Below are 26006 nucleotides of genomic sequence, written 5' to 3'. Positions count from 1 at the left end.
TTGAAAACAACTACAAAAAAAGAATGAGGAAGGGAAAAGGAACAGGAATGAGAGAACAGAAAGAAGGAATATATTCACATATGTATATCAGACTAGCACTGATAATGTTACCTAGTTTGGGTAATAAAACGTCTGCAAGCTCAGAGAGCACCAAGGACTCCTTAGTTCAATCCTGACCTATTAATATTCTCCTTTATTGAAATGTATTCAGGCTAATATTACACAGTTTGAAACAACTGTAAATGATGATAAAGAGTCAAATCTTTATTTAAAAATATGAATAGCTAAAAAGTAGTTTAGAGGAGAGAGGTGATGCCATATAATGAGGAGGGTTCCTACAAGTTTGTTTTCCTTTTCCTTTTTCTTCCTGAAACCATGCCCTGGTTTATGAATATAATATGATTAAGGCTGATAATCTTCTTTCCATGCTCACACATTCAGTAGTTGGATCTAACTACTCTAAGCCTATAAAATATTAGATCCTGATGTTTAACTACTGTGTTAGGAAGTAGCTATCCAGCAAGGAATGTAATCAAATCTTTTTTAAGTTCTGTCTCACATTCTCTGACTACGACTGAAATCATTCACCTGTAAATGAAAATGAAAAAATATCTTCTAGACATCAAGGTATCCCATTTACTTTGTGGCAAGATTGGCAGCAAACAAATTTAATGAATTAATAATGAAGCCACAGGTAATGGATCTGCTTTATTTAAGAATTCTTCCTAAAAATCAATGTGCTGTAAAACATATCTAGGGATTTATAGGGAGCATAAAAAAAGGCAGCCCACACCTTACATGTCGCTCATGGGGTATTCCGTACTAGAAAGGAAAGCTAATTATTTATTTGTTATTTATCAGTCCTATAATTATTCTGAAAAGGTTTATGTTCCCTACATTTGGAAAAGTGAAGAAGATGGGAGAATATTAAATAATTTATCTCTTTGTAATGTTTCCGGGGCAGAAAGTGATCAGGGATAAACAGCTGAATCCCTGCCAACTTTGATACAGAAGAGGAAGGGAAAAAAGGAAAATTTATTATAATAGGAAATGGATTGACTATAGAACAGATGAGATGAGCAAAAAGTTAGTCTGAGCAGAAAACCTTTTTTTTCCCCCCAAGGAGGTGTTCCTCTTTGTTTATAAGGACTTACGAAATGCCAATGGCAGATAAAGATCCTAGAGGGATATTCGTTGCGGGTTTCCTGAGATCTCCACTCATATTAAACCCAGCCATCACTCCTGCAATTTGAGCACACACAAAAATAAACACAACAGAGTTAGTGGGCTGTAAGACGATGACCTTTTTTTTTTAGGGGGAAAAAAAAAACCCAACCCTGGTGCACATACTGATATCGGTGCCATGTATACAGCTTCATGATTAAGCAACTAGGTATCCACTGGCAACAGGATGCTAACCACATACCCACAAAGAGATTCTTTGTTCTAAATTGGACAATGTACTAGAAGAAAGGCACGGATTTAGACAAAAACAGCTTATCTGAAAACTATCACTTGAAAACAGTCCCTTTCCAAATGCCCACTCACACTGAACTTGGCAGACCTTTCAGCTAGGCTCCCCATTACATGAGTGGTTATCTCCATAGACATGATAGATTCTGACACTTTCACAGGAAACTTTTGTTCCCTGTTTTTTAAAACAATAAGCCTTCAGATTGTTAATGTCTAAGGACTATTCCTTACCTTTTGGATAAAGTGGCTCTTTATACAAATAACTAAATTAATTTTTTAAAAAAGTATTAAATTGAACCACAGGAAGTCTTCAGCTTACAACCACAATTGAGCCCCAAATGTCTGTTGCTAAGTGAGGCAGTTGTTAACTGAATTTTGCCCCATTTTCGACTTTTCTTGCCACAGTTGTTAATTGAATCACTGCACTTATTAAGTTAGTCACACGGTTGTTAAGTGAATCTGGCTTCCCCATTGACTTGGCCTCTCAGAAGGTCACAGAATATGGTCACATGACCCCAGGACACTGCAACCGTCATAAACATGCGCCAGTTGCTAAGCATCTGAATTTTGATCAGGTGACCATGGGGATGCTACAATGGTCGTGTGAAAAACAGTCATAAGTCGCTTTTTTCCATGCCGTAACTTTGAACGGTCACTAAATGAACTGTTGTAAGTTGAGAACTACCCGTATTTCTGAAGTCACACTCACACATTTAATAGGAAACGGAAATAATTATTCAGCAACTCTAATACAATTTTATCTTTCAGTTAAAAGACTATTGAGCCATACGTGCAGCCCAAAGTCAATTAATAGGATCAATATCCACCATCTACTTGAGAGCCATCAATCAGTTAGATATGTCTTTGTCCAAATAGTGCTTTTCCATTGTTTTAATTCACTCTAGTTACAACCAGGAAATAATCCACAATGTTTGACATATTAAATATAGTTTGATGCTTTCTACGTTCACCCTCTGTTAAAGCAGTTAAGACCTCCATAGGAATAATGACTATCAACTATAAGTTTATATGTCTTTTTATTAATACATAAGCTTTCACAGTACTAATCATATTTATACAGATCACTGAATTCAGTAGGCCTTATTTCTGAGTAATTAATCTTAGGATTGCTACGCAAGTAAAATACATCAGTCAAAAATAATCAGACAGAAGAATATATTCCAGTTCACTGAATAAGTATATGGTAAATATTTGTATACATCCAAAACAACTTAACAGTATTTTAAAATCACCTATGGTTGTGACTGATCTAACTGAAAAATCAACATATCCCAGACCTACAAGTTTGCATACGACTCATTTAACAGTTTTATTACTTGGATGATAAAAAGTCAGTTCTTAACTATCAAATGCAAAATATTTGGGAAGAAAGCCAGAGGTTTCTTTTGAAACGCTTTAAGTACCAAGTACCAATTTCTAAGAAATGAGCTGTTTGTGTGACGGTATTGCTTATGTAACTATATAATAACATTAAATCATTATCCTTGTGTAACTGGGGCACATGGCAAACAAACATACAAACGAAGTACAGAGGTATTCAGGAAAAAAAAAAATAACACAAATGCTTCAGTTCATAATAGTGAAATTATTTCCCGTCAAGGAAATTGCAAGCCTAGTTTAACACCACTGGAGCAAGGAGTAACTTAGTTCAGCACTATGGATTAGCATCAATGAGACCGAATCATGACCTTGAATTCTGATACGGTACAATGAGGGCTAGAGAGAACTTGGCCTGTGCAGCCAGAGATCAAATGGCTTCTGTCACACCACCAAATTTAGTTAAATTCTCGTCCATTTTTATAAAGAGTGGCTTTCTTTCCTACATTACTCATGCTGCATTCTCTCTCCCAGGGTATAAGAGCAAATTTGAGTTTACTTTTTTTTCTAAAATAAAAAGAGACAAAGAAGCAGGCAGCAAACTATGGGAACAGAATCCCCACCCCAAAAAGCTTTTGCTGAGCAGCAAATACAGATTTATAGAACCGTGTTAGCAGAAGAAGGTGCTAAAAATAATACCAATGCAGTTGTGGCTCCTGACGCTGCCCTATATATTCTTTTTTTTAAAAAAAATAGTTTTCTACCCGTGCATATAAAGATGAAGTAACTTTCATCCCTTGCATCTTTTAAATTCATTATAGACCTTTAAAAAAATGGAATAATTTGTTGACTACCAGTTATCTGGTGGATGCAGAAATCAAAACATTTGCTCTCTCTTTGGCCACTGCATATTCTTTAGTAGATTTCAATAACCCCAGCCTTACTCCTTCCTATTATCATTATTGTACCTTTGAGTCAGTATTTATTCCTGGCCACTGCCTGAAAAAGTCCCTGCAGTTTTCGAAGTGGTTTGTTCTTGTCTCCTCCTTCCTGAAGCTGAAAGAGATGGGACTGGCCCAAAGTCACTCAGCTGGATTTGTGCCAAAGGCAAAGCTAGAACTCACGGTCTCCCAGTTTATAGCCAAATTGATTCTTCTAACGCTTCTAATCAGTTTCAGTGTCTTCTGACTTTAACCACTGCAGAAACACCTATCTTGATATCTACTAAAATACATTGTAATGTGCATCAGGGATAAGCAAACTATTTTGTTTTTTTTTTTAAGATAATCCTGTAAGAAAAACTCACAAGGCCATATGTCGGAAATATTTTCTACTCGATGGTGCAGGACAGCCATGAGTCATTTATCTCAAAAGCAGCTAGGAAAAAAAAAAGATTCTAGAGAAAAAATAAGGCAAGAGGATAAATCAGAACATGTTTTACATGCCCCATAAGTGAGGCAAGGACTAGGGGTTTAGTCTTCCATGCATTTGGACTTGTTCCGGAGCCCATCCTTAGCCTATCCCTTTCTCTATAAGAATGATCCTGCAATTCTAGCGTGGTTACAGGTGCCAAAATCAATACACAGAGACAATCTGTATCCAACAAAAGATAGAACAAATACTTAAGAGGAGGAAACTGACTTTCTACTAATAGTCCAAAAGAATATGCTGGATCTAAAATAGGAACAGGAATCTAAGAGAAGCAAAGAGCTTGGTGGAGATTAAAGAGTTAGAAAAGAAAATATTTCTTACGCAGTTCAAGATTAAGTTGTGGAATTTCAGTCAGCAGTCGAAGTGATAAAAGGTAATTTGGATACTTTTAAAAGGACATTGGATAATTTTATAAAAGTGCTGGGTATGCCTATATGCTGAATCTTAACCAGCCTGCCTGTCTTAAGTACTAAACTTGCTAGATTTGCAAATTCCTTTAGTTGTCCCTTGCATGAGACAGAATGCTAGACTAGATGGATCAATGGTCTGATTTAGCAAGCTTCTTTTTGTTTTCTTATTAATCAAAAAGAAGCCAGATGGAAGCCAACATTGTGTATGAGAAGGGAATGCAAGAATCCTTTTGTATTAGACTGGATAACTTTGTTTCTGATGCTTGTTTGGGATTATAAATAAGAGGGCCACAAGGCTTGGTGGGTAGCTTTTGTTGGTTAAGTGAGGCTTAAGGTGAGAAATTCATGTAATATACTTTTATTTGACTACCTCATTTTTAACAATGAAAGTTAAAAATGAGGTACCCTGTTTCCCCCCAAATAAGACATCCCCTGATAATAAGCCTTTTGAGTGCATGGCAATAAGGCCAAGCGCTTATTTCAGGGTTCAAAAAAATATAAGACAGGGTCTTATTTTCAGGGAAACACAGTAGTCAAATAAAATTATTTTACATGAACTTTACCCAGTTTTCCACAGAATATAGAAGTATCCAGAGCCTGGATTCTTATAGAATTTCAGATTATAATCAATTTAATAATGTTGTTAAAACTCCTATCTCTTCTAGAAATTTTTCTTTTACATGCCGCATCACGGAGACTCAACAGGAAGTTGTTTTTTAAAAAAACTTCATGGGTGTTCCACCTGCATATAATGAATGAATGAGAGGCAGTTTAAAGCATATTAAGTTAAATACAGGTAGTCCTCATTTAGTGACAACCAGAGACAATGACTGTTTGGAGTTATAATAGTGATGACAAAGTAACTCTGCACCCAGTCCTTGTTTTTATGACCTTCACAGGTCTGCAAAGCAAAGGAAAGCTGAGGTAGGATTGTAAGCACAGTCACAGTTTTACTTAATGACTACTTCATTTAACAATCAATTGTCAGTCCCAATTCTGATTGCTAAACAAGGGCCGCCTGTACTATGATGGAATATTACATACCTTTATATACCTATATGTGAGGTTCAGAGTTCAGGAACTTTGCCCAAATGGAACTGCTTAGAAGACACAATCTGAACACAATCTGAAAAGAGTATGGCAAAATAATACATAGGATAGAGGAGTAGAGTAGAGTAGAGTAGAGTAGAGTAGAGTAGAGTAGAGTAGAGTAGAGTAGAATAGAATAGAATAGAATAGAATAGAATAGAATAGAATAGAATAGAATAGAATAGAATGACCCTTTCTTAGCTCTGATCTGACTGATACTGTGATGCTTGGACAGACCTAACAGTTTTTAATATTCTTGTTCAGCCTCCAGAGAGCAAAGGTTTAACCTGCATTTGGCAAATTGTTATCTTCCATACCTAGAGAAACAGTACATGCTTTCCCCCTTCTCCTTTAAACTGGAGAAAATTTTCTGCTTGCAAGTTTAAAAGAGGATAAATAATAATTAGAAAAAAAATGACTTCTGAGCAATACATGAGGGTTGCACAAAGCTTTCAAGAGATTCATGGGAAGCATTCCTGCCATGCTACTTTTTTAAGTAACTGATCCTTCTTGTGTCTACTTCTAAAAACTAAGTGACCACACAACTTCACTCTATGTCTGTAAACACCTTGTTGATAAGTCACAAGAAATATGAAATGTTCAATCTGCTGAGTAATTGGGGCTACAAATTTATTTTTCAAATGTTGACACTTTTTTTTGCTATTGTGGCTAGTATGGATACCTATGTGTGAAGACTGTTTCTAGTCTGGCCCTCAGCCTCCAGATCATTCACTGATTCATGCTGATATTAAAAAAACAAGGGGGAAAAAGAACAGAACCCATAGGGTTCTGTTCAAACCAGGGGGGTTGAACAGAAATCTTCCATTACCATTTTTCAGTATGGTTCAGAATGGGAATTTGTGCTTAGGAAACTGGATATTCATGTATCACAGTGTTTGAATGCAAAATATTTTCCCTGAGTAAATCTTTATGGCAACCTTGTAAAGCGAGCTTGCTTTTTAATGGCACTAGGCCGACATCCGAAGCATTCTGCATGAATGTCCAGTAAACAGCACAGTTTCTCCACACATGCTTTAAAATATTCTTACCCCATTTCACACTGGAAGTCTTTCTGGCTACTGGATTTTCTGGAGAAGGCCAGGAGAACAACATGAGACTTATAGAAGACAGGCCAACAATTTGTAAATACATTTAGTAGATTAAATTTTTTGGGAGTGCCTGTTTCGGAAGGTGTGGGAACTAATGTTTTAGTAATCTACTGATCAGTATCCAGCTGATGAGGGGATATTATGTGTGTATGTGTTGGGGTTTCTTTTTATGCATTTTTAGAATTGTTTTGTGTTTTTTGACTTTTTTTTCTTTTGGATTTTTTTTGGGGGGGGGAGTTCTGTATTTTGTATTTTAATCTTGTTTTGAACAAAATAAAAATATATTTAAGGGGAAACAACATGAGACAAAACCACATAGCACTTTCATGTCATTCTTTAGAAGCAGGGAGCTGTGCTGTTCCATGAAGCAACTACAAAGAGTGCTTTGTTTCAAGAAGTACCAAAGCAAGGGCAGCTCTCTAAAAGTATGTAAGCCAATATAATGCCTCTTGTAGAAAAAAGTGAAAGGGTTTAGGTATTGCATCAAGGTATAATTATGGCTTATTTGGTTTTAATCTAGCATGTTTGGCAAATCCAATCGCATTGAATTTGTTTAATAAATCACAGTTAAGTAAACTAATGTTTCGTGTACTATATGAATCCTGCTAGCAACTTGGCTGATACCATTCAAGGCTGAACTGGGAGGGTTTAGCATATGCTGGTCTCTCATGTATCAACTGATTAAAAGTTGGGAGCACTGCATTTCTCATCTCTTGTTAGTCTGGCTTCACTAGTTAGAGAAGGTATACAATCCCATTATTTGACAAGAGGGGGCCAGGACTGATCTATCCTGCATCGATGAAGGGATTGGTTTGAGATTTACAGCATCTAAGGCATTCCCGAATGCTCTGGGAGCTTTTCCACGCTTAATGCCTTCCAATTCAATGAGGCCCTTGACAAACCATAAGATAAGAAGGAACACTTTGTTTGTTTGTTTGTTTGTTTAGCATATGGCAAGTAGAAGGAGCACAAATTCCAGGACTCCCAAGAGCCCTCTGTGGTTATGGGAAGCCTGTAATGCCCACTATTTGCTGATGAATCTGGGCTTTGAATCAAATGGTTACAATAGAGGTGTAGTAAATCTTGAGTAAAGTACAACCAAATGCCCATTATAGTACACGCTAAATATACACCTATTGAATAAATGTGGTGGAAACATTTTATTTTCATATCTGCCCCAAATTAGGTAGGATGTTATTACAGAATCAATGTAGGTTGTAGTGGGATAAACTGGTTAGAGTTTGTTGGAAGAGTTTCAATTATTCCGGCCCCAGAAAGTAGAAGAGAAGATTGTGGGTTTAGCCTATTACTTATTCTCTCTTAGCTGCTGGACCACCTCTGGAATGGTTGGACAACTTGGACTGTTGCAGTCCAGAGAAGGGCGGAACATTTCAGCTTTCTCCAGAATATTTTGTTCTTGGAGAAGTAGGTATTGTACAAACACAGTTATTGTCCTCAGCACCTCTGAGAATTTCCTAAATGCATTCAAATGCTCATTGTAAAACTAAACATTGAATGCTAAACTAGATGGCCAAATTCAGGTTCTTTCCAAATTTTGCAGTACATCCTCTAAAATTCCCATCAAATTCCATGGTACCTGTGGCAGCTGGGAAGAAGACACCAAATACAGTGAAGAAAGATTCTCCTGAGTTGTAGTCTGGCAGTGTGTTGTTCAATAGAAGCTCCTCTGAATAGCCAATGAAGCCATTTTCTGTGGGTATGAAAATGGAGGGGAGCACAACATTAGCATCACAGGCCGTTGTAATTTTTAAATTCTCCTAAAAGCATATTCAAAAGGAAACTATTGTTATACATCATAGTTTGGAAATTAACCGGATATTCTGTACTTAGAACATTGAAAACAGTGATTAGGAGTTCACTGAAAGATAACCTTTTCTGTCAATTACAGATAGTCCCTAACTTACAATCATTCATTTACTGACTGTTTGAAGTTACACAAGCACTGAAAAAGGTGACTTATAACTGGTCCTTTTACTTATGACTGTCACAGCATCTCCACCATCACTTGATCAAAATTCTATAGAACCGGTAGTAAAACCGGCAGGAGGCCCCGCCCACCGACTCCGACGTCACCAAAACGCTTCTGCACATGTGGCCCCACTGCGAACCAGTAGTAAAGGTAAGTAGAACCCACCCCTGGGTCACATGATGATCCTTTGTGACTTTCCCAGCCACTTCCAACAACCAAAGTCAATGGGGAAACCGGATTCTCTTAATGACCATATGCTTCACTTAACAACTGCAGTGATTTGCTTGACTATCATGGCAAAAAGGTTGTAAAATTTGGCAAGAGTCACTTAACAACCACCTTGCTTAGCAGTAGAAATTCTGGTCCCAACTGTGGTCTTAGGTTAAGGACTACCTATATATAAAACACTCCAAAGAATTCACTTTTCTATAACTTGAAAAGATTTTATAACTGAAACTCCCATTCAGTGAACTATTTAGAAACTCAGATTGTACATACACTTATTGCTCCATGTTCTATTGTTAAATAACCTGATTTAGATGTAGGTGTTTTAATTGTATAACACAGTGTGAAGATATATAAAGTCTACCTTGTTCAGCACAAAAGAGATGTACATTGCAGTTTTTATCTCTACTCTCTTCAGTCCCTATGCCTGTTCTTATTTTTAGTCTTTACACATCTTTGAAAATGGCCCATTTTCCATAAGCTCACTTGAAGTCAACAGCATCATTCCTAATCTTCAAGGAACATTAAATCTTACACTGAAATATAGGACATCTACCAGGCTTCTGGAACGCAATGTTTTAGAGTAAGAAGAAAACTGTCTAATTGGCTGAACAAACACCTCCAGTGGTTATTAACAAATAGCTCCCCATTGCCTTGGAAAATAGCACTCAGCTGATGCCACAGTGACTGTCCATAATGTCTTGGCCCTGATGCTATTTAACTTTTTTGTTAATGACCTGCATGAAAAGACTGAGGGAATGTTTATAAAATCTGCAGCTGTCAAGAAACTAGGAGGAATAGGGCAGGTTCTTCTAAAAAGAATGAGAAGATTCAACACGTTCTAAACAGGCTTGAATGATGGGCTGAAAGAAACAGGGTGAAATTTAACTGGGAGAAATGTCAAGTCTCACATTTGGGAGTAGGGGAAGGAAAGTTACATTTATTGAATGGGGCGGGGAGACACCATACTGTGTTGTGGTATACGGAAAAAAAGTGTGGTTGTTCTAGTGTAGGATTCCTTCAGCTGGGTTCCTCAAGGACTGGAATAGTTTCCTCAGCATTATGGGGACCAAAAACAAACTTATTGCAAGGGAATAAGACTGAATGGGGGAGGGGGAGAAATCCTGTGGAGAGGTTTTTTTCTCCTCCCTTTGTCCCTTGAAAAGTTTCTAAGCTTTCTAATTTAGAACCTAAGATACAGTGGAAAGGATAAAGCTTGTCAGATGACGTTTAAAAGCCCCACTTCTACTAATCAGGAGATCTGGTTACATTTCCTGGTTGAAAGTTTCAAACCCCAGGTCTAGTTGATGACAGGTTAAACATGAGCCAAGAGTGCAAAGCAGGCAAATGCAATTTTGGCATGTACTAGCAAGGCCATAGAGTCCACATCACCAGAAATTATTGTTCCATTCAATTCTGCCTTTATTGGGAATATTACATCAGTTCTATAGTTTAAAAACAGCACCAATAAATTGGAATGAGTTGAGAGGAGATATACCGAGTTGGTGAGAGAAGCCAGTGTGTTTTGAGGAACAATGAAAGAAACTGATATGTTTAGCTTTTGTGTGGGGGGTGGGTGGGGGGGGAATCTATTTGGTTGGTAGGGGTTGAAAATGACTTGAACATAGTTAATCAATGTTTTGCTTGCAGAAGAAGAGATTGATGGAATAATTATTAATAGTCTTCAGAAATCTAAAGGATTGTCATATAGGGAGGAAAGTGGACTTGTTCTCAGTTGGTCTGGAAGGTATGATCAACAGTTCTCTGTTGAAACTGCAAGGAAAGTCAAGTTAGATTATTAGGAGCAATTTCCAAATGTCAAGAGCTACTGTATCAACTAGAGGAGCAGATTGTTCCTTGAAATGATATATTCACTGGAGAGCCTCAAATACAGGCTGGATATTTATCTGCCCAAAGATTCTGCACTGAGCAGAGGGTTGGGCCAAATGATGCTTAAATCTTTTTGAACTGTGTGATTAGATGAAACAATTGGAAAGAAACCCACATGTACTATACCAGAGATATTTAACACAACATTTTAAATGAAACATAGCAGTAAAATTATATATTTAGAAAAAGGAAGTGGAGATTCTGGAGTTCAGATACTGCTGAAATAGAATTTCCAATCTTTATCACCTTAGGGAAAGTTTTTCTAATGGCAAAGATATTTGGGCGATACCACAACTTTCCTATCCAAGGAAAGTTGGCCTCAGTTGTCTGGGCCTGTTGACATCTGGCAGAGGTCAAGAGAATCACAGTGGTCATTTCTATCTCCATTGTTAGACATTGCAAAAAAACAAAATTGTTCCTATTGTCTTGAATAATGATTACTGAGCCATGGAACCTGAGGCATGGTGACTATTATTCATTTGTGAAGTTTGAAGAAGGCAAAACACAATAAAACTTTATTTTTAGCTCCCTGGGTAAAATTATTAGGATCATGCCTCCTCCTCATAAAATATGCCGAACAACCATATTTTATCCCTCAGATGTCATCACATCCCAGATTAAGAGCATGATGGGTGTGATTGCAAAGAACACAAGCAATGTGAAATAAACATCCATAATCTCCACTAGCTTTCTTAAGTAAATAGATAAATTTCCTATTTGCTCTCTAAATCTTACTGGAGGTAAGATTTGTTTTTGCACATATTTAAGAACCCGTATGTGAGGGGGGGAAATGTTGTGTTTTAAAATTTTAGAAATGTTTAGCATTTTGCAGAATAGGTCAGATCTCCAAACTTTGGAAAAGTATGAGATTTCTGTCTACTGATTTGAGAACTTGGAAAATTACTCAAGAGGTGAAATCCCTGCCAGTGAGCAATGGTTATATGGGGAGAGCTGTTATGTAACTGCAACAAAGATATCCACCATGGCAAGTTCTGTGAAAGCTGGACTTCATCACAGATTACTCAAGTTTTGGGTCGAATTCAAGATAAAGCCAGTTCAAAAGTTAAAGCTTTGCAAATCTTGGCACTGGGGCCGTAGTGTGAAACCTAATAACACAACACTGAAAATATTCTTAAAGGATTATTGCCATGCCAAGCTGTTCTTATAATGGGGGTTGTGGGGTGAGGAGATGTTGAAACAAACAAACAAAAAAAAAAGGCTGTAAAAATAGGAGCTTAAATCAAAATTCCAGAGACTGAAGGAAAAATACCTGACTCAAGCTTTAAATGTTTTCAGATGCTAGGATGAAGGGATTTCAATTAAAACTGGCATGCAGTATGCATCCTAATGGATTTATTTTGTGCTATTCAGCAGTATATTTTCAACTCTTTATAAAGCAGCTCCATAATACATAGGATATTGGTAAATAGAAGCATGCTATGTATGATGCCCATGTCTCTATAACTGAGTATTTTGTTATTGTGTTGAGGGTAAGCAAAGGATTTTTTTAAATTATGGTTTTCAAATCTTTTGAGACCCTAAATTGATTATACAATTTCTATACTATAATGTTATAATTTTTTATTTTATTTTACTTGATTTATTTTGTGTGTGTGTGTGTGTGAGAGAGAGAGAGAGAGAGAGCGAGAGAGAAGGAGGGGGAGAGGGAGGGAGGGAGGGAGGGGGAGAGTTCTGGAGAATGTGTACAATATAAAAATAATTAGAATTCAGCACTCATGAGCTTATGCTATATCTCAAGAGACAAAGAGCAAGGTTTGTACACAGCACACCTAAGAACCAATTTAAGTAAGTCACAATAAAAAAACACACATCATAATCTATTTAGTTCTTGGACTGGAGAAAAAAGCTTGGCTATTTTAATTGTTCTATTTCCATATGAGATAAGGGCATTCTTACCAGTAATTTCAGATAAAATATTAGCTAGCAAGGAAAGTTACTTTTAAGGGCTTTTCTGGCCAGCCTAGTTGCCCCATCACCAGAAATGGCCAGCAACCATTCTTTGATGATGGTCACTAAGGGTGCTATTCAGCAGGTTCTGACAGAACCGGTAGCGGAAATTTTGAGTAGTTCGGAGAACCGGCAAATACCACCTCTGGCTGGCCCCAGAATGGGGAGGGAATGGGGACTTTGCAGTATCCTTCCCCTGGAATGGGGTGGGAATGGAGATTGTGCAGTATCCTTCCCCTTCCACGCCCACCAAGCCACGCCCAAGCCACGCCCACAAAACCAGTAGTAAAAAAAATTGAATTCCACCACTGGATGTCACTCTTCACTCAAAACAACCACTTCATAAGCGCATGGCACAACATAGGAGAACAAACCCATCAGGACTAGATTCAGCAGTCCATCTCCATTTAAAAGACACAGGCCACTCTTTTGAAGACAGCAAAGTCCACATTTTGAACAGAGAGGACCACTGGTTTGAAACAGGGGTCAAAGAGACCATCTATGTCAAAACTGAACAGCCCTTTCTCAACAGAGGGATACAATATCATCTATCTCCAATCTACAACACAGTCCTTTCAATAGTTCCAAGAAGGCTCTACACCAGTGTTTCTCAACCTTGGTAGCTTGAAGATGGGTGGACTTCAACTCCCAGAATCCCCCAGCCAGCAGCGCTGGCTGGGGGATTCTGGGAGTTGAAGTCCACCCATCTTCAAGCTACCAAGGTTGAGAAACACTGCTCTACACCAATTTGCATCACTCAGGTGACTCTGATGCCACCGATAAACCTCCAGGTGACCTTAATGACTTGCTAAAAGAATGCAGCTAACCAGCTGTCTGCAAGGAGTATAATTCCATTTCCCACCAACCAGTCAGAGCTGAAAAAGCTTCTTGGATGAGAAGTGAAACATCTTCAAAGAAAAACCAGAAAGTCCCTCCACCCGACTCACTTTTTCCAAGAAAGTCTATTGTTGCCTTTGTTACAAGGCTCTCTTGGGCTCAGCACTTGGAATGCTGGTTTCACATGCAGCACACCCACAGTCATATAAATCCAGCAACAACTTTTTTAAAAAAATACTATTTTTCTTTTCCTGATCTCATTATTTTCCCCTGAGCTTTTTTTTATTTTTTAAATAAGTCCAGGGGAACTATATTTTTGCTTCATTTCAACTCGGGGACATTTTGTATATAAAGCAAGGGTTGTGCCACTAACATAACACTGTAAGAAAGGAAGCAAAAAAAAAAAAAAAAGAAAGGCAATCTTATTTCAAAGATGGCTGTGCTGCAAATATGGGTTTAATTATTTGTATTTATTAGATTTTTATCCAACCTCTCTATCTATTTACTGTACACCAGAGGTGGGTTTCAGCAGGTTCTAACCAGTTCTGGAGAACCGGTAGCGGAAATTTTGAGTAGTTCGGAGAACCGGTACTAAAAATTCTGGCTGGCCCCGCCTCCATCTATTCTATGCCTCCCCAGTCCCAGCTGATCAGGAGGAAATGGGGATTTTGCAGTAACCTTCCCCTGAATGGGGTGGGAATGGAGATTTTACAGTATCCTTCCCAAGCCACGTCAACCAAGCCACACCCACAGAACCGGTAGTAAAAAATTTTGAAACCCACCACTGCTGTACACACACAGACACACACACAGACACACACACACAGACACACAGACACACACACACACACACACACACACACACACACTAGCTCTGTGTATTAAAGTGTATCTATATATTTAGGTGCAGTAAGACTTGCCTACAGAAAAGAAAATGAATGGTGATTGCTTTTCCAGTTTAGAATTAACCAGCTTAGAATTAACCTTCAAAAAGTGGCAGGAAAGTAGCAAATTTCATCATCATTACCACATATTTTCTGTAGTTACTTGGTGTACATTATTTCCTGTAATAAGGATATAAGATATATTAATACTAAGTGTAACATCTTTTAAAAACATGTTTATTTCATCAAAAAGAGGGTGGGTTATTCGCAATGTAAGTTGTGGTTAACATCCAGAAATTCCAAAACTATACCTTAATGATCCTGGGCTCTTATATATTACTTAGTGTATGTATTTGGAAATAAGCTTCATAGTGAAGTATTATAATTTTAACCCCTCTTAATTCCAAATGAATGGATTTTTAAAGTATCAGTCTGAAAATCAGTGTACTGTGCTACTTTTATGGTTTGGGACAAATCTCCAGGGAAAAGATGATAGAAAAGATGATACTGTACATAAAAGCACAATCAATGGATCAAATCAAGGCTCATCTTGGACTTTTTCCTGTTCTACATCTTCAACCAGATGTTTCTGGGGGTGTTTATAAGCTGAAAATGATTATTACAACATGGCACATTAAACACAAAACACGCATTGACAAGAATGCAAGATTGCCAGTTCTGAACACAGATACAGCACTGTAATTAATTTGTTGTAAAAGGCAGAATTTTGAAAGAGAGCGTAGAGTGAAAGCTTCTCTTATTGTTCACTTCTGTACAGTATTCAACCCAGTGAATTATTCAATTACTACAGTATTGATTCTGAATTCCAGAGGCCAAGCCGAGCAAAAGAAAATGTGCAGAGTTTAGCTAAAATGGCTTATAACAATCTAACAAGGCTGAGCCGTGAGAATAGCAATTCAGCCTCCTTATCTATTGATGAAAAAGAATGTGCTCCCTCAGATGAATGATGTGTTTACCCAAAAGGAAATCTCCACCCTTCTGGAGTACTGACTATTTTTTCCTTCCAAGTTACTGTTTGCTAATTCTGACTGGATCTCCCAAGTCTTCGCATTTAAAGCCAACCTCCCCACCCCCAGCAAAAAATACATCCCCAGAGTCCCTAAAGCTGCATTTCAAGGGAAGGTACTTCATGGCCATCTCAGTTTCTGTCAGTGTCGGGGAAAATGGGATACAGTTGACTTTGGAGTGCTGCATTATTTATATCCAGAGAGGCAATTATTTGCAGCCTTCTCCAGGAACATCTCAGCTCTAACTACGGCTTGCCGTTCAAAGGGAAAACAATCTCTGTACTGTACATAATCCCAGTAGAGTAAAAATGAAACACAACGTTGCTGCATCTTAATTTAGTCCGGGCAATGTTATGGATGTGTCCTCCACTTGTTAATGATTGTTTTTCACAAGCACAAAAACTGGGCAGAGCACAGAACTAAAGCATCCCAAGAATATCAGACTGAAATCCTATATTCACTTTAGGCAGGCAAGGATAGAGTTGCAATTATGGTTTCCATTAAAAGAAAGCAAAGTTAAGCCTTAGGAGACAGGACATCCTTCAGTGAGAGAGCATGTGCTTACTTGCAAAAGCTCCCAAGCTAAATCCTAAGCATATGTCTTCAGGCAAGGTAAGAAAGACTTCTAAATTCTCAACAGCTTCTGCCAGTTGATGGAGATTGGGGTCACACATTGCACAAAACTATCATTTCTTGCAGCAACTCAGTTACTGTTCAATATATTGCCTTAAGTCATCAGACAGAGTTTACAAACCACAATGGCCAGATTCATATTAAACCAAAAGCAACCAAGCCACATTACAACGTAGCATGTGTGAATCCAGCTTATGTTTGGCTGGAGTTGAGTGGATGTGATTATACATGTTACGAGTTACAGAATTCAGTATTTTCACAGTTCTGAATTTGGTATCAGAAAAGTAAGAATATTTCATTTATTTTAATTGGTTTATCCAACTAAATATTACATAAAATGTATGGCTGCTAGCAAAGGCAACACATTTTGCATTTCTCCTCTATATCTCTTGTTTCTTTTTTAATGTATAAGAAGTCATTTCATTCAACATTTTCCCAACCCTGAGTCCATATCATTGGTAGTTACTTGTAAAGGGGAAAGAGCTATGAAAATTCATCATAGAGTGAAAAAGGCTATGTTCCCATTATTGAGTTACTTTGAATGGTGAGATGAGCAACATATAAATTTAAAGCATTGAGAAAGCAAGAGGGGGCATCTAGTATGTTCCATGCAGAGTAATCTTCAACTAAGAGACGGATGAAGCTATAAAGAGGGATGGATCCTGGGAGTTGAATATGGTTTGAAGGCACATCTATTGCTGCTATCACTAAGCTATGACAATATATGTGCATTATACGATAGGTTTCCAGTATAATAAGATTTTTAGAAAAACTGGAGAGAGCTTGGGGGCAAATCTGTTCATGACCCACAGCTCTGGACCCACAGCTCTGGACTGTTCCGCCTTTCCTACATTGTCTGTAGACCCCCTACCTTCCTGCTGTTGCTGTGTATAAAAAAAAATACTAGACACACACAAAAGGGGGAGGTTTAGTAGTACTTTGAGTTGTAAATATGGTGGAAGCATGGAGTCAATAGCACACACACCTGAGGATGATGGACAGGAATTAAGGAACTATATATTTCCACATCGCTATTAAATTGTACTGTTTGTATCATGCCTGCTCTCTTAAATTAGAGAAATCCAGTCACAATTTTGTTCCACAAAACACTGCATTTGCCAACTGCTGGTCTGCTATTCCTATGGCAGGAAGCATGAGCCCACCACAACCAGTATCATATCACAAAGAGAATTGAACCATCAGTACAGTTATGAAATAAGATTTCATGCCTCTAGATTTGTCCACATATTTCTTGACTTAGTCAGGGGAAGCTATTCAGGCATTATTACATTTGGAATAAAATGCTGCTACTAGATGGATTCTAGAATAGCATAGCTATTACACAGATTTTGTATTTCTTTTTGTGAAATTGCAAAAGGTGGGGGGAGGAACAGTCCACATCGCATTGAAAAAAAATGTGGAGTTTGTAGTACTGAATTTGGAGAAGGGGAAAAGTTGGATGGGGAAATGTAGTAATAAAAAAAGTGCAAAGAAGTAAAACCGGAAAGGAACAAAACTTTTTAAAGTCTAATCACAGGGCAGTACAGATGGAAAATTTCACAAATACAGAAAGAGATAAAAGTTTAATCAAAACAAATTAAAGAAGATTTAAATGTCAGCTATTTGATCAGCGTGATGTAGAAGGTCATAGCTTGAGAACGATAAGGAACTTTAAAGATATTGTTAGTTAACTGGCAACTCCCATCCTATGACCAAAGTCTTTTTTTCCTTAATGGACTTAGCTATCTCATTCCACATCCTTTGAACCTCCCAAATTATTCTATAAGAGAGGACATTGAGTTCCTACCTTTCCATCAAGTAAAATCTCATTTCTACATGAAATGTATTTAGTGACATATTGTGGCACAAACTTACATTTGCCACTGAATATTTGCCATTAAACATATTTCTTTAGTATGATTTACAAAGGGAAACATAAATATTTAAACTTATTGCATTGAGTCAACAATGAGATACTTAGACATTTCTTTCAAATGAGAAGGTATGGCAAGCTATTATACGTATATTTCACATATATTTATACAGTAATCGGGGTGGATAAAAATCAATGATTTTTTTAAAAAAATCAAAAAAATCAGATTTTTTTTATTTAAATCGGATTTTTTTTATTTAAATCGGATTTTTTTGATTTTTATCGAATTTATTTTAATAAAAAACTTTTGGGGTAAAAATCTATCATAAGATAGTTTTCTATTTAAGATACATAAATTAGTTTATTCAGCATGAAATGGAGCTTAGTTATGTAGCATGAGGCTGTATATTCTGCAACACTGGGACTATCGGTGAGTCAACAGTGGGTCAAAGGAGTAGCAGAGATGACAGTTGCTCTTTAAAAATTATGATTTAAATTGAGTTGATTTAAATCAAGCCTTTTTACTAGTGATTTAAATCATGATTTAAATTGTGATTTAAATCAACTCGATTTAAATCAAATCCACCCTGACAGTAATTATGCAAGCTTTGTACTAAAGACTGATGCAGTAGTGGGATTCATCTGCTGTTACCCTAATCTGATTTACTAACAACTCTGGGGAACCTCTACACACTGCATGATAGTCTACTGCTCTTTATTTATGTTCCCATTCCCATATTCCCATTCCAGAAAAGGAGATTACTGTAGAATCGTATCTTTTTACCATCTCCTTGTGCAGACCCCAGCAGGCCCTGGTTCAATTCTTTCTACAGAGTTCAAACTACAGGGAAACTTTGTAGGGCACACAAACTTTTACTAAAACTCATCCTGACCCTTGAACATTCTTATATGTTATTTCATTGACTTCTCAGTGAGCTTTGGTCCACACTTTTGGGATTTTTTTTCCAGGATGTCCCTTGGACATATGGCAACATCACTCTGAAGTGTTCCCCTCAAAATAACTTCATAACCATATTTGAAATCAGAGCACTCCCTAGGCGAGTGATGGCGAACCTATGGCATGTGTGCCAGAAGTGGCACACAGCGCCCTCTCTGTAGGCATGTGAGCCATCGCCCCAGCTCAGCTCTGCCATGGAGGGGGGGCGCATGCAGGGGCAGGGCACATGCGGGGGCATGTACGCATGCACAGGAGGCAGGGTTGCATGCACGGAGGTCGTGTGCGCATTGCATTTTGGGCGTTTGCGTGCTTTGGGCACTCGGTCCAGAAAAGGTTAGCCATCCCTGCCCTAGGACCAAAGGCACAGCATTGTGGAATATGTTCAAGATTAACCACAGATCTGTGACTGAGTGATATAATAAACTATGATTGATCAAAAGCAGAATCTTCTGAACCTCGTCCCAAAGGAAGATATGGAAGTTTCAGGTACATTATTTCTTGATTTATTTAAAAGATTTGTATGGCTTCCCATCCTTGAGCCATAACACTTGACAGCTCACAAAAATTATACAAACCCAAAAAATCATACAAAAAGTAAAAGCAAAATCCAACAAAAACAGAAACAAATCTGTTGTTTCCAGAGACCAGCTAGCCATGGATTGGTGAGACTTCAGGAAATGAATTTAGAAGACCATAGACAACATGTTAGTCTTACTCATTAGTTGTCCTTTTCTGATTCAGTTTTCCAACATCTTCAAGCACAAGCTATACCAGCTTGTCAATCTGAAGTGTATCATATAAAGGTAAGGGTACGCATGGAAGCTCAACTATTGGGCAGCTGACATTGCTGCAGGAAGGCAGACACTCCTCTTTCCTGTTAGTGGCCTCTTGATTTTCAGGACCATTTTGTCAGTGAGCGAGTCAGGTCTCTCCCAATGCACTTACCTAGTGTTCTCTTACCTAACCCATTGGTGGTAAGAAAAATAGAGATTGGAAAAGAAGCATGTCCTCCCTTGTCCGTCTTTTAACCTCTGACCTTGGTCTGGTACTTTTCTCTGAACCTCTCTTATTTTCCTGAAGTTTCTTCTCACCACAAGAATTTAACCTGGCTCCCTATTAAGTCCAGATCCCAATTTAAGTTTTTGATACTAGCATTTAAAGACTATGGTTACCCATTTTCACTACCTGTCCCAGCTTCTATCTTGGCAAGATCCTTTTGTTCAACACAATCAATCACTGAGAAGATTCTTTCAGTGAATGAAAGAATGTATACATATAGAATGGAGCAATATGTGAAGAGGGCTTCACATGTTGCTCCATTCTATATGTATACATTTCAGAATTTGTGTCCCTGATTACGGAATTCTCTTTTCACCATTATTCCAGTTACACACATCTCTGAGGACCCTTAAGACAGTTCTGAAAAACAGAGAGATGGAGAAAAGCAGTTGTGATGAAGGTTGAGGACAACAACTAGTAAGATAAGATGGAAGTGTAGTTTTGTTGTGGATGGGGGAACAGCTCCACTGGTGCCAGTTTTCTGATCTATCAAAGCACTCCTAGTAGAAAACTCACTTCTTTGCCATTCACAGCAATAGAAGTCTCTCCTGGTGATGAGAGGAGGAATGTTGAAAGATATACTAGAGAATGGTTTCTTTGGTTCAAGTTCTCCCATCCATGGAGAACAGAGGTTGTATTCAGCAGGTTCTGACCAGTTCTGGAGAATCAGTAGTGGAAATTTTGAGTAATTTGGAAAACTGGTAAATACCACCTCTGACCTGGCCCCACCCCCATCTATTCTCTGCCTCCCGAGTCCCAGCTGATCGGGAGGAAATGGGGATTTTGCAGTAACCTTCCTCTGGAGTAGGGAGGGAATGGAGATTTTACAGTATCTTTCCCCTGGAGTGGGGTGGGAATGGAGATTTTATAGTATCCTTCCCCTGCCATGCCCACCAAGCCACGCCCACCAAGCCATGCCACACCCACCAAGCCATGCCCACAGAACCGGTAGTAAAAAATTTTGAATTCCACCACTGATGGAGAACCAAAACAGAAGACCTGCAGGCACCAAAGAAGGTCCCCATTCCCCTCCTCTCCACCCCCACCTCTCTTCTTGTGCAGACAGCAACTTTGCTTCTAGTGTATTTTCTGATGGCTCCAGCACTCACTGGGTAATAGCACTCCAGAGCTGCCAAGCAGAAAAGCATTATGACCATTTGTACAAGCTTTGGGTAATCATAGATAATTTAAAGGACTATTATACATTCAACCTATACAGAAGAAGTTCACTTAGCAGCACCAGTTTAATACAGCAAGTTTTGCGAATTATGATTTGCCTTGATTTCCAATTATGCAGCCCATGAAATTTCACAGACGCTGCAAATCCCATTTTTGCTTTTGAATACAACTACTGTATAACAAGATCAAAAAGCAAAATGATAGACAAGGCTAATCAGTAGTAGTAATAAGAATGATACGTCAAATTTTAATATTTTGGCCAGCCAAAGAGATGTTACAGTATGATGCTGGTAAATTACACTCATTAATTCTCCACTTTCATCCCTGCTACCTCATAAATAGGTAATCAGTTGTTTTTTTTAAAAAAAATCTTTCTTTGAACTATTTACTCCAGACATTCTTCATTTCCTAAGGCCGTTGTTGTAAGCCCCCCAACAATGTTATTTAAAAAAAGAAAGAATCTGCATTGCAAATCAGACTCCAGACGTATTGGCAGGTAACAAGTTAATAAATTTCTTAGCCATAGACTGGCCTATGGTCAAGAGTGATGTCACATCAATTCAATGCACTATAATTGGAAAAATGTGGGTGGAAGCAAGCAGGGTGGGTTTTCATAAATAAGAGATCGCACAAGCAATCTCCTGATCTGTTCACCCATAAAGTCTACCTTGTACAGTAGTTAAATGGAAATTCTGCTGCTGATTGGAGGGTCGATAATTTTGTAGCACCCATTTCCAGATGCATTTAAGCAAAATAGCATTTAGCATTTATTAGATTTCTATACCGCCCTTCTCCCGAAGGACTCAGGGCGGTGTACAGCCATATTAAGACACATATAAATATACAAAATTTAAAACAAATTAAAATTGAATATATAAAAATTTGGCCCATAGATTAAACACACACATACATCCATTCTATAGCAATAGCACTTAGATTTATATTCTGCTCAGTAGTGGTTTACAGCATTCTCTGAGCAGTTTACAACGTAAGCATATATTACCCAATAACTGTCTATGGAGATTCTCAGTCATCCAGGTCATGGTTGTCCCAAAGAGGCAACTGGGCTTTCTGGTTTTTCTTTGAAGACGTTTCGCTTCTCATCCAAGAAGCTTCTTCAGCTCTGACTGATTTGCAAATGACCAAATGTCTGCAAAGAGTATAAATCCTTCCATTCCCCTTCATTCCAATCAGAGCTGAAGAAGCTTCTTGGATTAGAAGCAAAACTTCTTCAAAGAAAGTTTTGAAAGTTCAGTTGCCTCTTTAAAAAGCACCTTTGGGGTTTGCCCAATAACCTGTGTCCTCATTTTACCAATCTTGGAAGGATGAGTCAACCTTGAGCTGGTCAAGACTGAACTCATGGCTGTGGGCAGAGTTAGCCAGCAATACTGCATTCTAACCACTGTACCATCAGTGCAAAGAAGAGCAAAGCCTCAGAGAAAAGGAAGGTAACTGTCTTTCTTACCAAATGCATTCCTCTACAAACAGAACAGAAATCTTTCTGTGGTTTATCTTCCAAAACACCCCTTATAGACCAAATAGGCAAAAATGTTTTTTTAAAAAAAATTTAAAACATTTTTTAAAAGTGTGCTAGTTCCACCCCAGGTCTATAAATAGCAGCTAAAGATCAATTTCTTACTAAAGAAATAGTAACACACTCTAGTCTAGGCAGTTAACATAGTAATAATATCAATAGATTAATAAATGGCAAAAATAAGAAAAGCACAGAAAAGCAAAGTATAAATAAATAAAGATTTAAGGCTCCAGCACAAGTATTTTCTCTGTGCTGCAGTGGAATGAAGGCTGAAATTTATACATACACTTCTGGCTAGACATGTATGGAATCACATTGTAAGTGAATTCAGTGGCATTCTTTGTACCTTTTACGATGCAATACAGGGATGGTTTTATTTAAAATGATGGATTACTTCTGCTGAACCTAAACCTAAAAAATAACGCAGGGTGTTTGAAGTTGTTTGTTTTCAGATAATACACCTTATCTAATCAATAATGACAGGACTATAATGTCAGCAACAAGACATATATGTACGAATAATCCAGGTACAATAGTAAATGTTAAAGGAATTAAATATTTTATAATATTTGGGTATAAGAAAATAATATTTTGATGAAATAACACACCTAAGAATTATAGAGTGGAAACTAGATTATACTGCTATAATCTAGCAGGTATATTTCAAGATTCCTATGATTTTTTTCTTTCATATGATTCTTATATTTACCTAAGGAGATATTACCCATATTTCATCCAATGATTTGTGTTCTATAACTTTGATTTGTGTGTGTATGTCTCTCTCTCTCTGTATTTATATATACCGTACTTTGCTTTTCTGTGCTTTTTTTTATTTTTGTCACTTATTATTCTATTGCTATTGTTACTGTATTATTGCCTAGAATTCCTCTGTGAGACGGGTGGCCATATAAATCTAATACATAATAAAAACTTAATAAACAATGGGGAGCATTGTTATCATATAGTTATAGTAATAATAATTATCATTAGTTATAGCAGTATGCTGCTATATTGTTACATTATCATATTGTATTAATATGATTAATATATTAATACAGTAATAGGTTAACAGATCCCATATTTAGTACTAGATTTACTAGATTTAGGACATAGAGGGAAGCAAGGAAAGGCATTGGAAGGACTGAGGAGGACCTAGGATAATGGGATATATTTTATTAGATGTTACTGAAAGGAGAAGGAGAGAGGAGGGACAAACATATATCAGCCAAAACACTTTTTAGTGTTTGGTGTAGATGAAATACATGAGACCTACTGCAAGCATATCATAAAGGAGAAGAAAAACTTTGTTTTAATAGATGTTAGCTTCTGAAGCACATAAGATACTAGGAGAAACCCTTCTAAGAAGACACAATTATATATAGTTTTTACAGTATAATAAAAGATGGTTTCAAAGCATCAGATAGTTCTTCTAACAGATTGTAGGATGATCTCATGGCTTAGATGCTAGACAAAACAACAGGTACCTTCTCTTTTAAAAGAGTAAGTGGTTTCCAAGACTGATGTCAAGCCCCACACAACTGAGCAAAATCAAAGTATTAAGACCCTGGATAATTTAGAAATCATGAAATTATTTAGAGTTGTTAGTAGTCTGCAGGTCATTCTCTAAGACAGCTAACCACCAATATACCTAAATCAGCATTCATTGATGAAAACACTTATCATCTAAATCAGGGGTGTCAAACTCGATTTCATTGAGGGCTGCATCAGGGTTGTGTTTGACCTCTGGTGGCCGAGTTGGGCGTGGCCAGCTCACTTGTGATGGGATCGCCTGTGGTGGCCCGAACGCACTGCCAGTGAATACAGGCTCCTGAGCTCCGTTTTCAGCTGCAACAGCCTCCTGCTACCCACTGCCAGTGAAAACTGAGCTCAGGAGAGCTGTATGCGGCCCTCACAAGCTACGTTTTCAGCTGTGACAGCCTCCTGCAACCCGCTGCCACCGAAAATGGAGCTTGGGAGGGCCACGTGTGGCCCTCCCGAGCTCTGTTTTCTCTGGCAGAGGAACCATGACCCACTCCGTCGCTGTTTCCAAGGTGTCCGCTGGCCACATCTAAGCACCCCACAGGCTGGATCCAGCCCCCGGGCCTTGAGTTTGACACCCCTGATCTAAAATATCTAAAATATAAATTATGAAAAATAGTTATCAGCTTTTAGAAAACCTCATAATAAGTTTAGAATAAAATAGTCTGCTGATTATTTCAAATCAACCTATGCAAACATAAAACAATCTCATTTCTTGATTTCTATCCATAAGATGACTTTCTTTGTGATCATAAACTTCCCATCACTTATTTCCATCTCCTAATGTTATTTTCTTCATTGCTGTAGAACACTCATTATACCAGCTCTCCTTTTTGTCTTCCTACCATTAGAACTTAACTTTTACCTCTTGATTCCCAGGCCAGTATTTATGCCTTTTGGAGGTCAGTTCAACATGCCACTTTCAGACACATGGACATTCAGCCAATTACTGTATTACCCAGAGTTCTAAAAATGTCCTTCCAATTATTCGGCTAGTGACTGGATTCACATGTCACACTATGTCTGGGTTTTTTTTTTATCACAGCTAACTGAATAAATTACAATTAGCTGACTTTATATAAGTTAATGATACTTTCTAAATGACCATTCAGAATATTTAATTTTCACCCAATGTACTAAGGCACAAACACAAACAAGTAATTGTAGTATGGCTTCACGCAATGCTAAACCAGACACATTTAGACCAAGAAGGAGACATTAATGTAATTCCAGTTATGAGCTACTGAATACATCCAGGTGGGTGAGTTAACATGCAATCCACTAATCCTTAAACCAATAGGAAAGTATGCTGGAATAAAATATGTAGCCCTGATTATCGATCTCTTTTCTGCCACAGTAACAAGGTAGGGTGGATGTCAGCATTCCAAGTAATGCACCCATAGAAAGCAGAACTCCAAGGCAGGCATATACCTCAAAGAACAATTTATTGTATACATCATATTACACAACTGGTATAAGCCGACTCTGAAAGTTCCTGCGGCTTTCACCTAATTAAAAAGTAGAAGTTTCTCCTTTCCCCCCCAAGTCACTGGTCACGC

General features: G+C 37.8%; 1 protein-coding gene across 1 annotated transcript in view; it reads right to left on the bottom strand.

Annotated features, from left to right (window-relative positions):
* Positions 1-26006, bottom strand: part of SLC12A8 (solute carrier family 12 member 8) — a 61695-nt gene that overhangs the window by 17806 nt on the left and 17883 nt on the right. The window contains exons 5-6 of the mRNA XM_070949844.1: positions 8448-8561; positions 1155-1242 (exon numbers count right to left, since the gene is read on the bottom strand). Coding sequence (XP_070805945.1) covers positions 1155-1242; positions 8448-8561 — 202 coding nt within the window. The remainder of the gene's footprint in view (positions 1-1154; positions 1243-8447; positions 8562-26006) is intronic.

The sequence above is a fragment of the Pituophis catenifer genome, unplaced genomic scaffold, assembly GCF_029215685.1.
Source record: "Pituophis catenifer annectens isolate HBS135680 unplaced genomic scaffold, rPitCat1.0.hap2 SCAF_1, whole genome shotgun sequence".
NCBI lineage: Eukaryota > Metazoa > Chordata > Lepidosauria > Squamata > Colubridae > Pituophis > Pituophis catenifer.
This window is presented reverse-complemented; position numbering and strand designations above follow the sequence as displayed.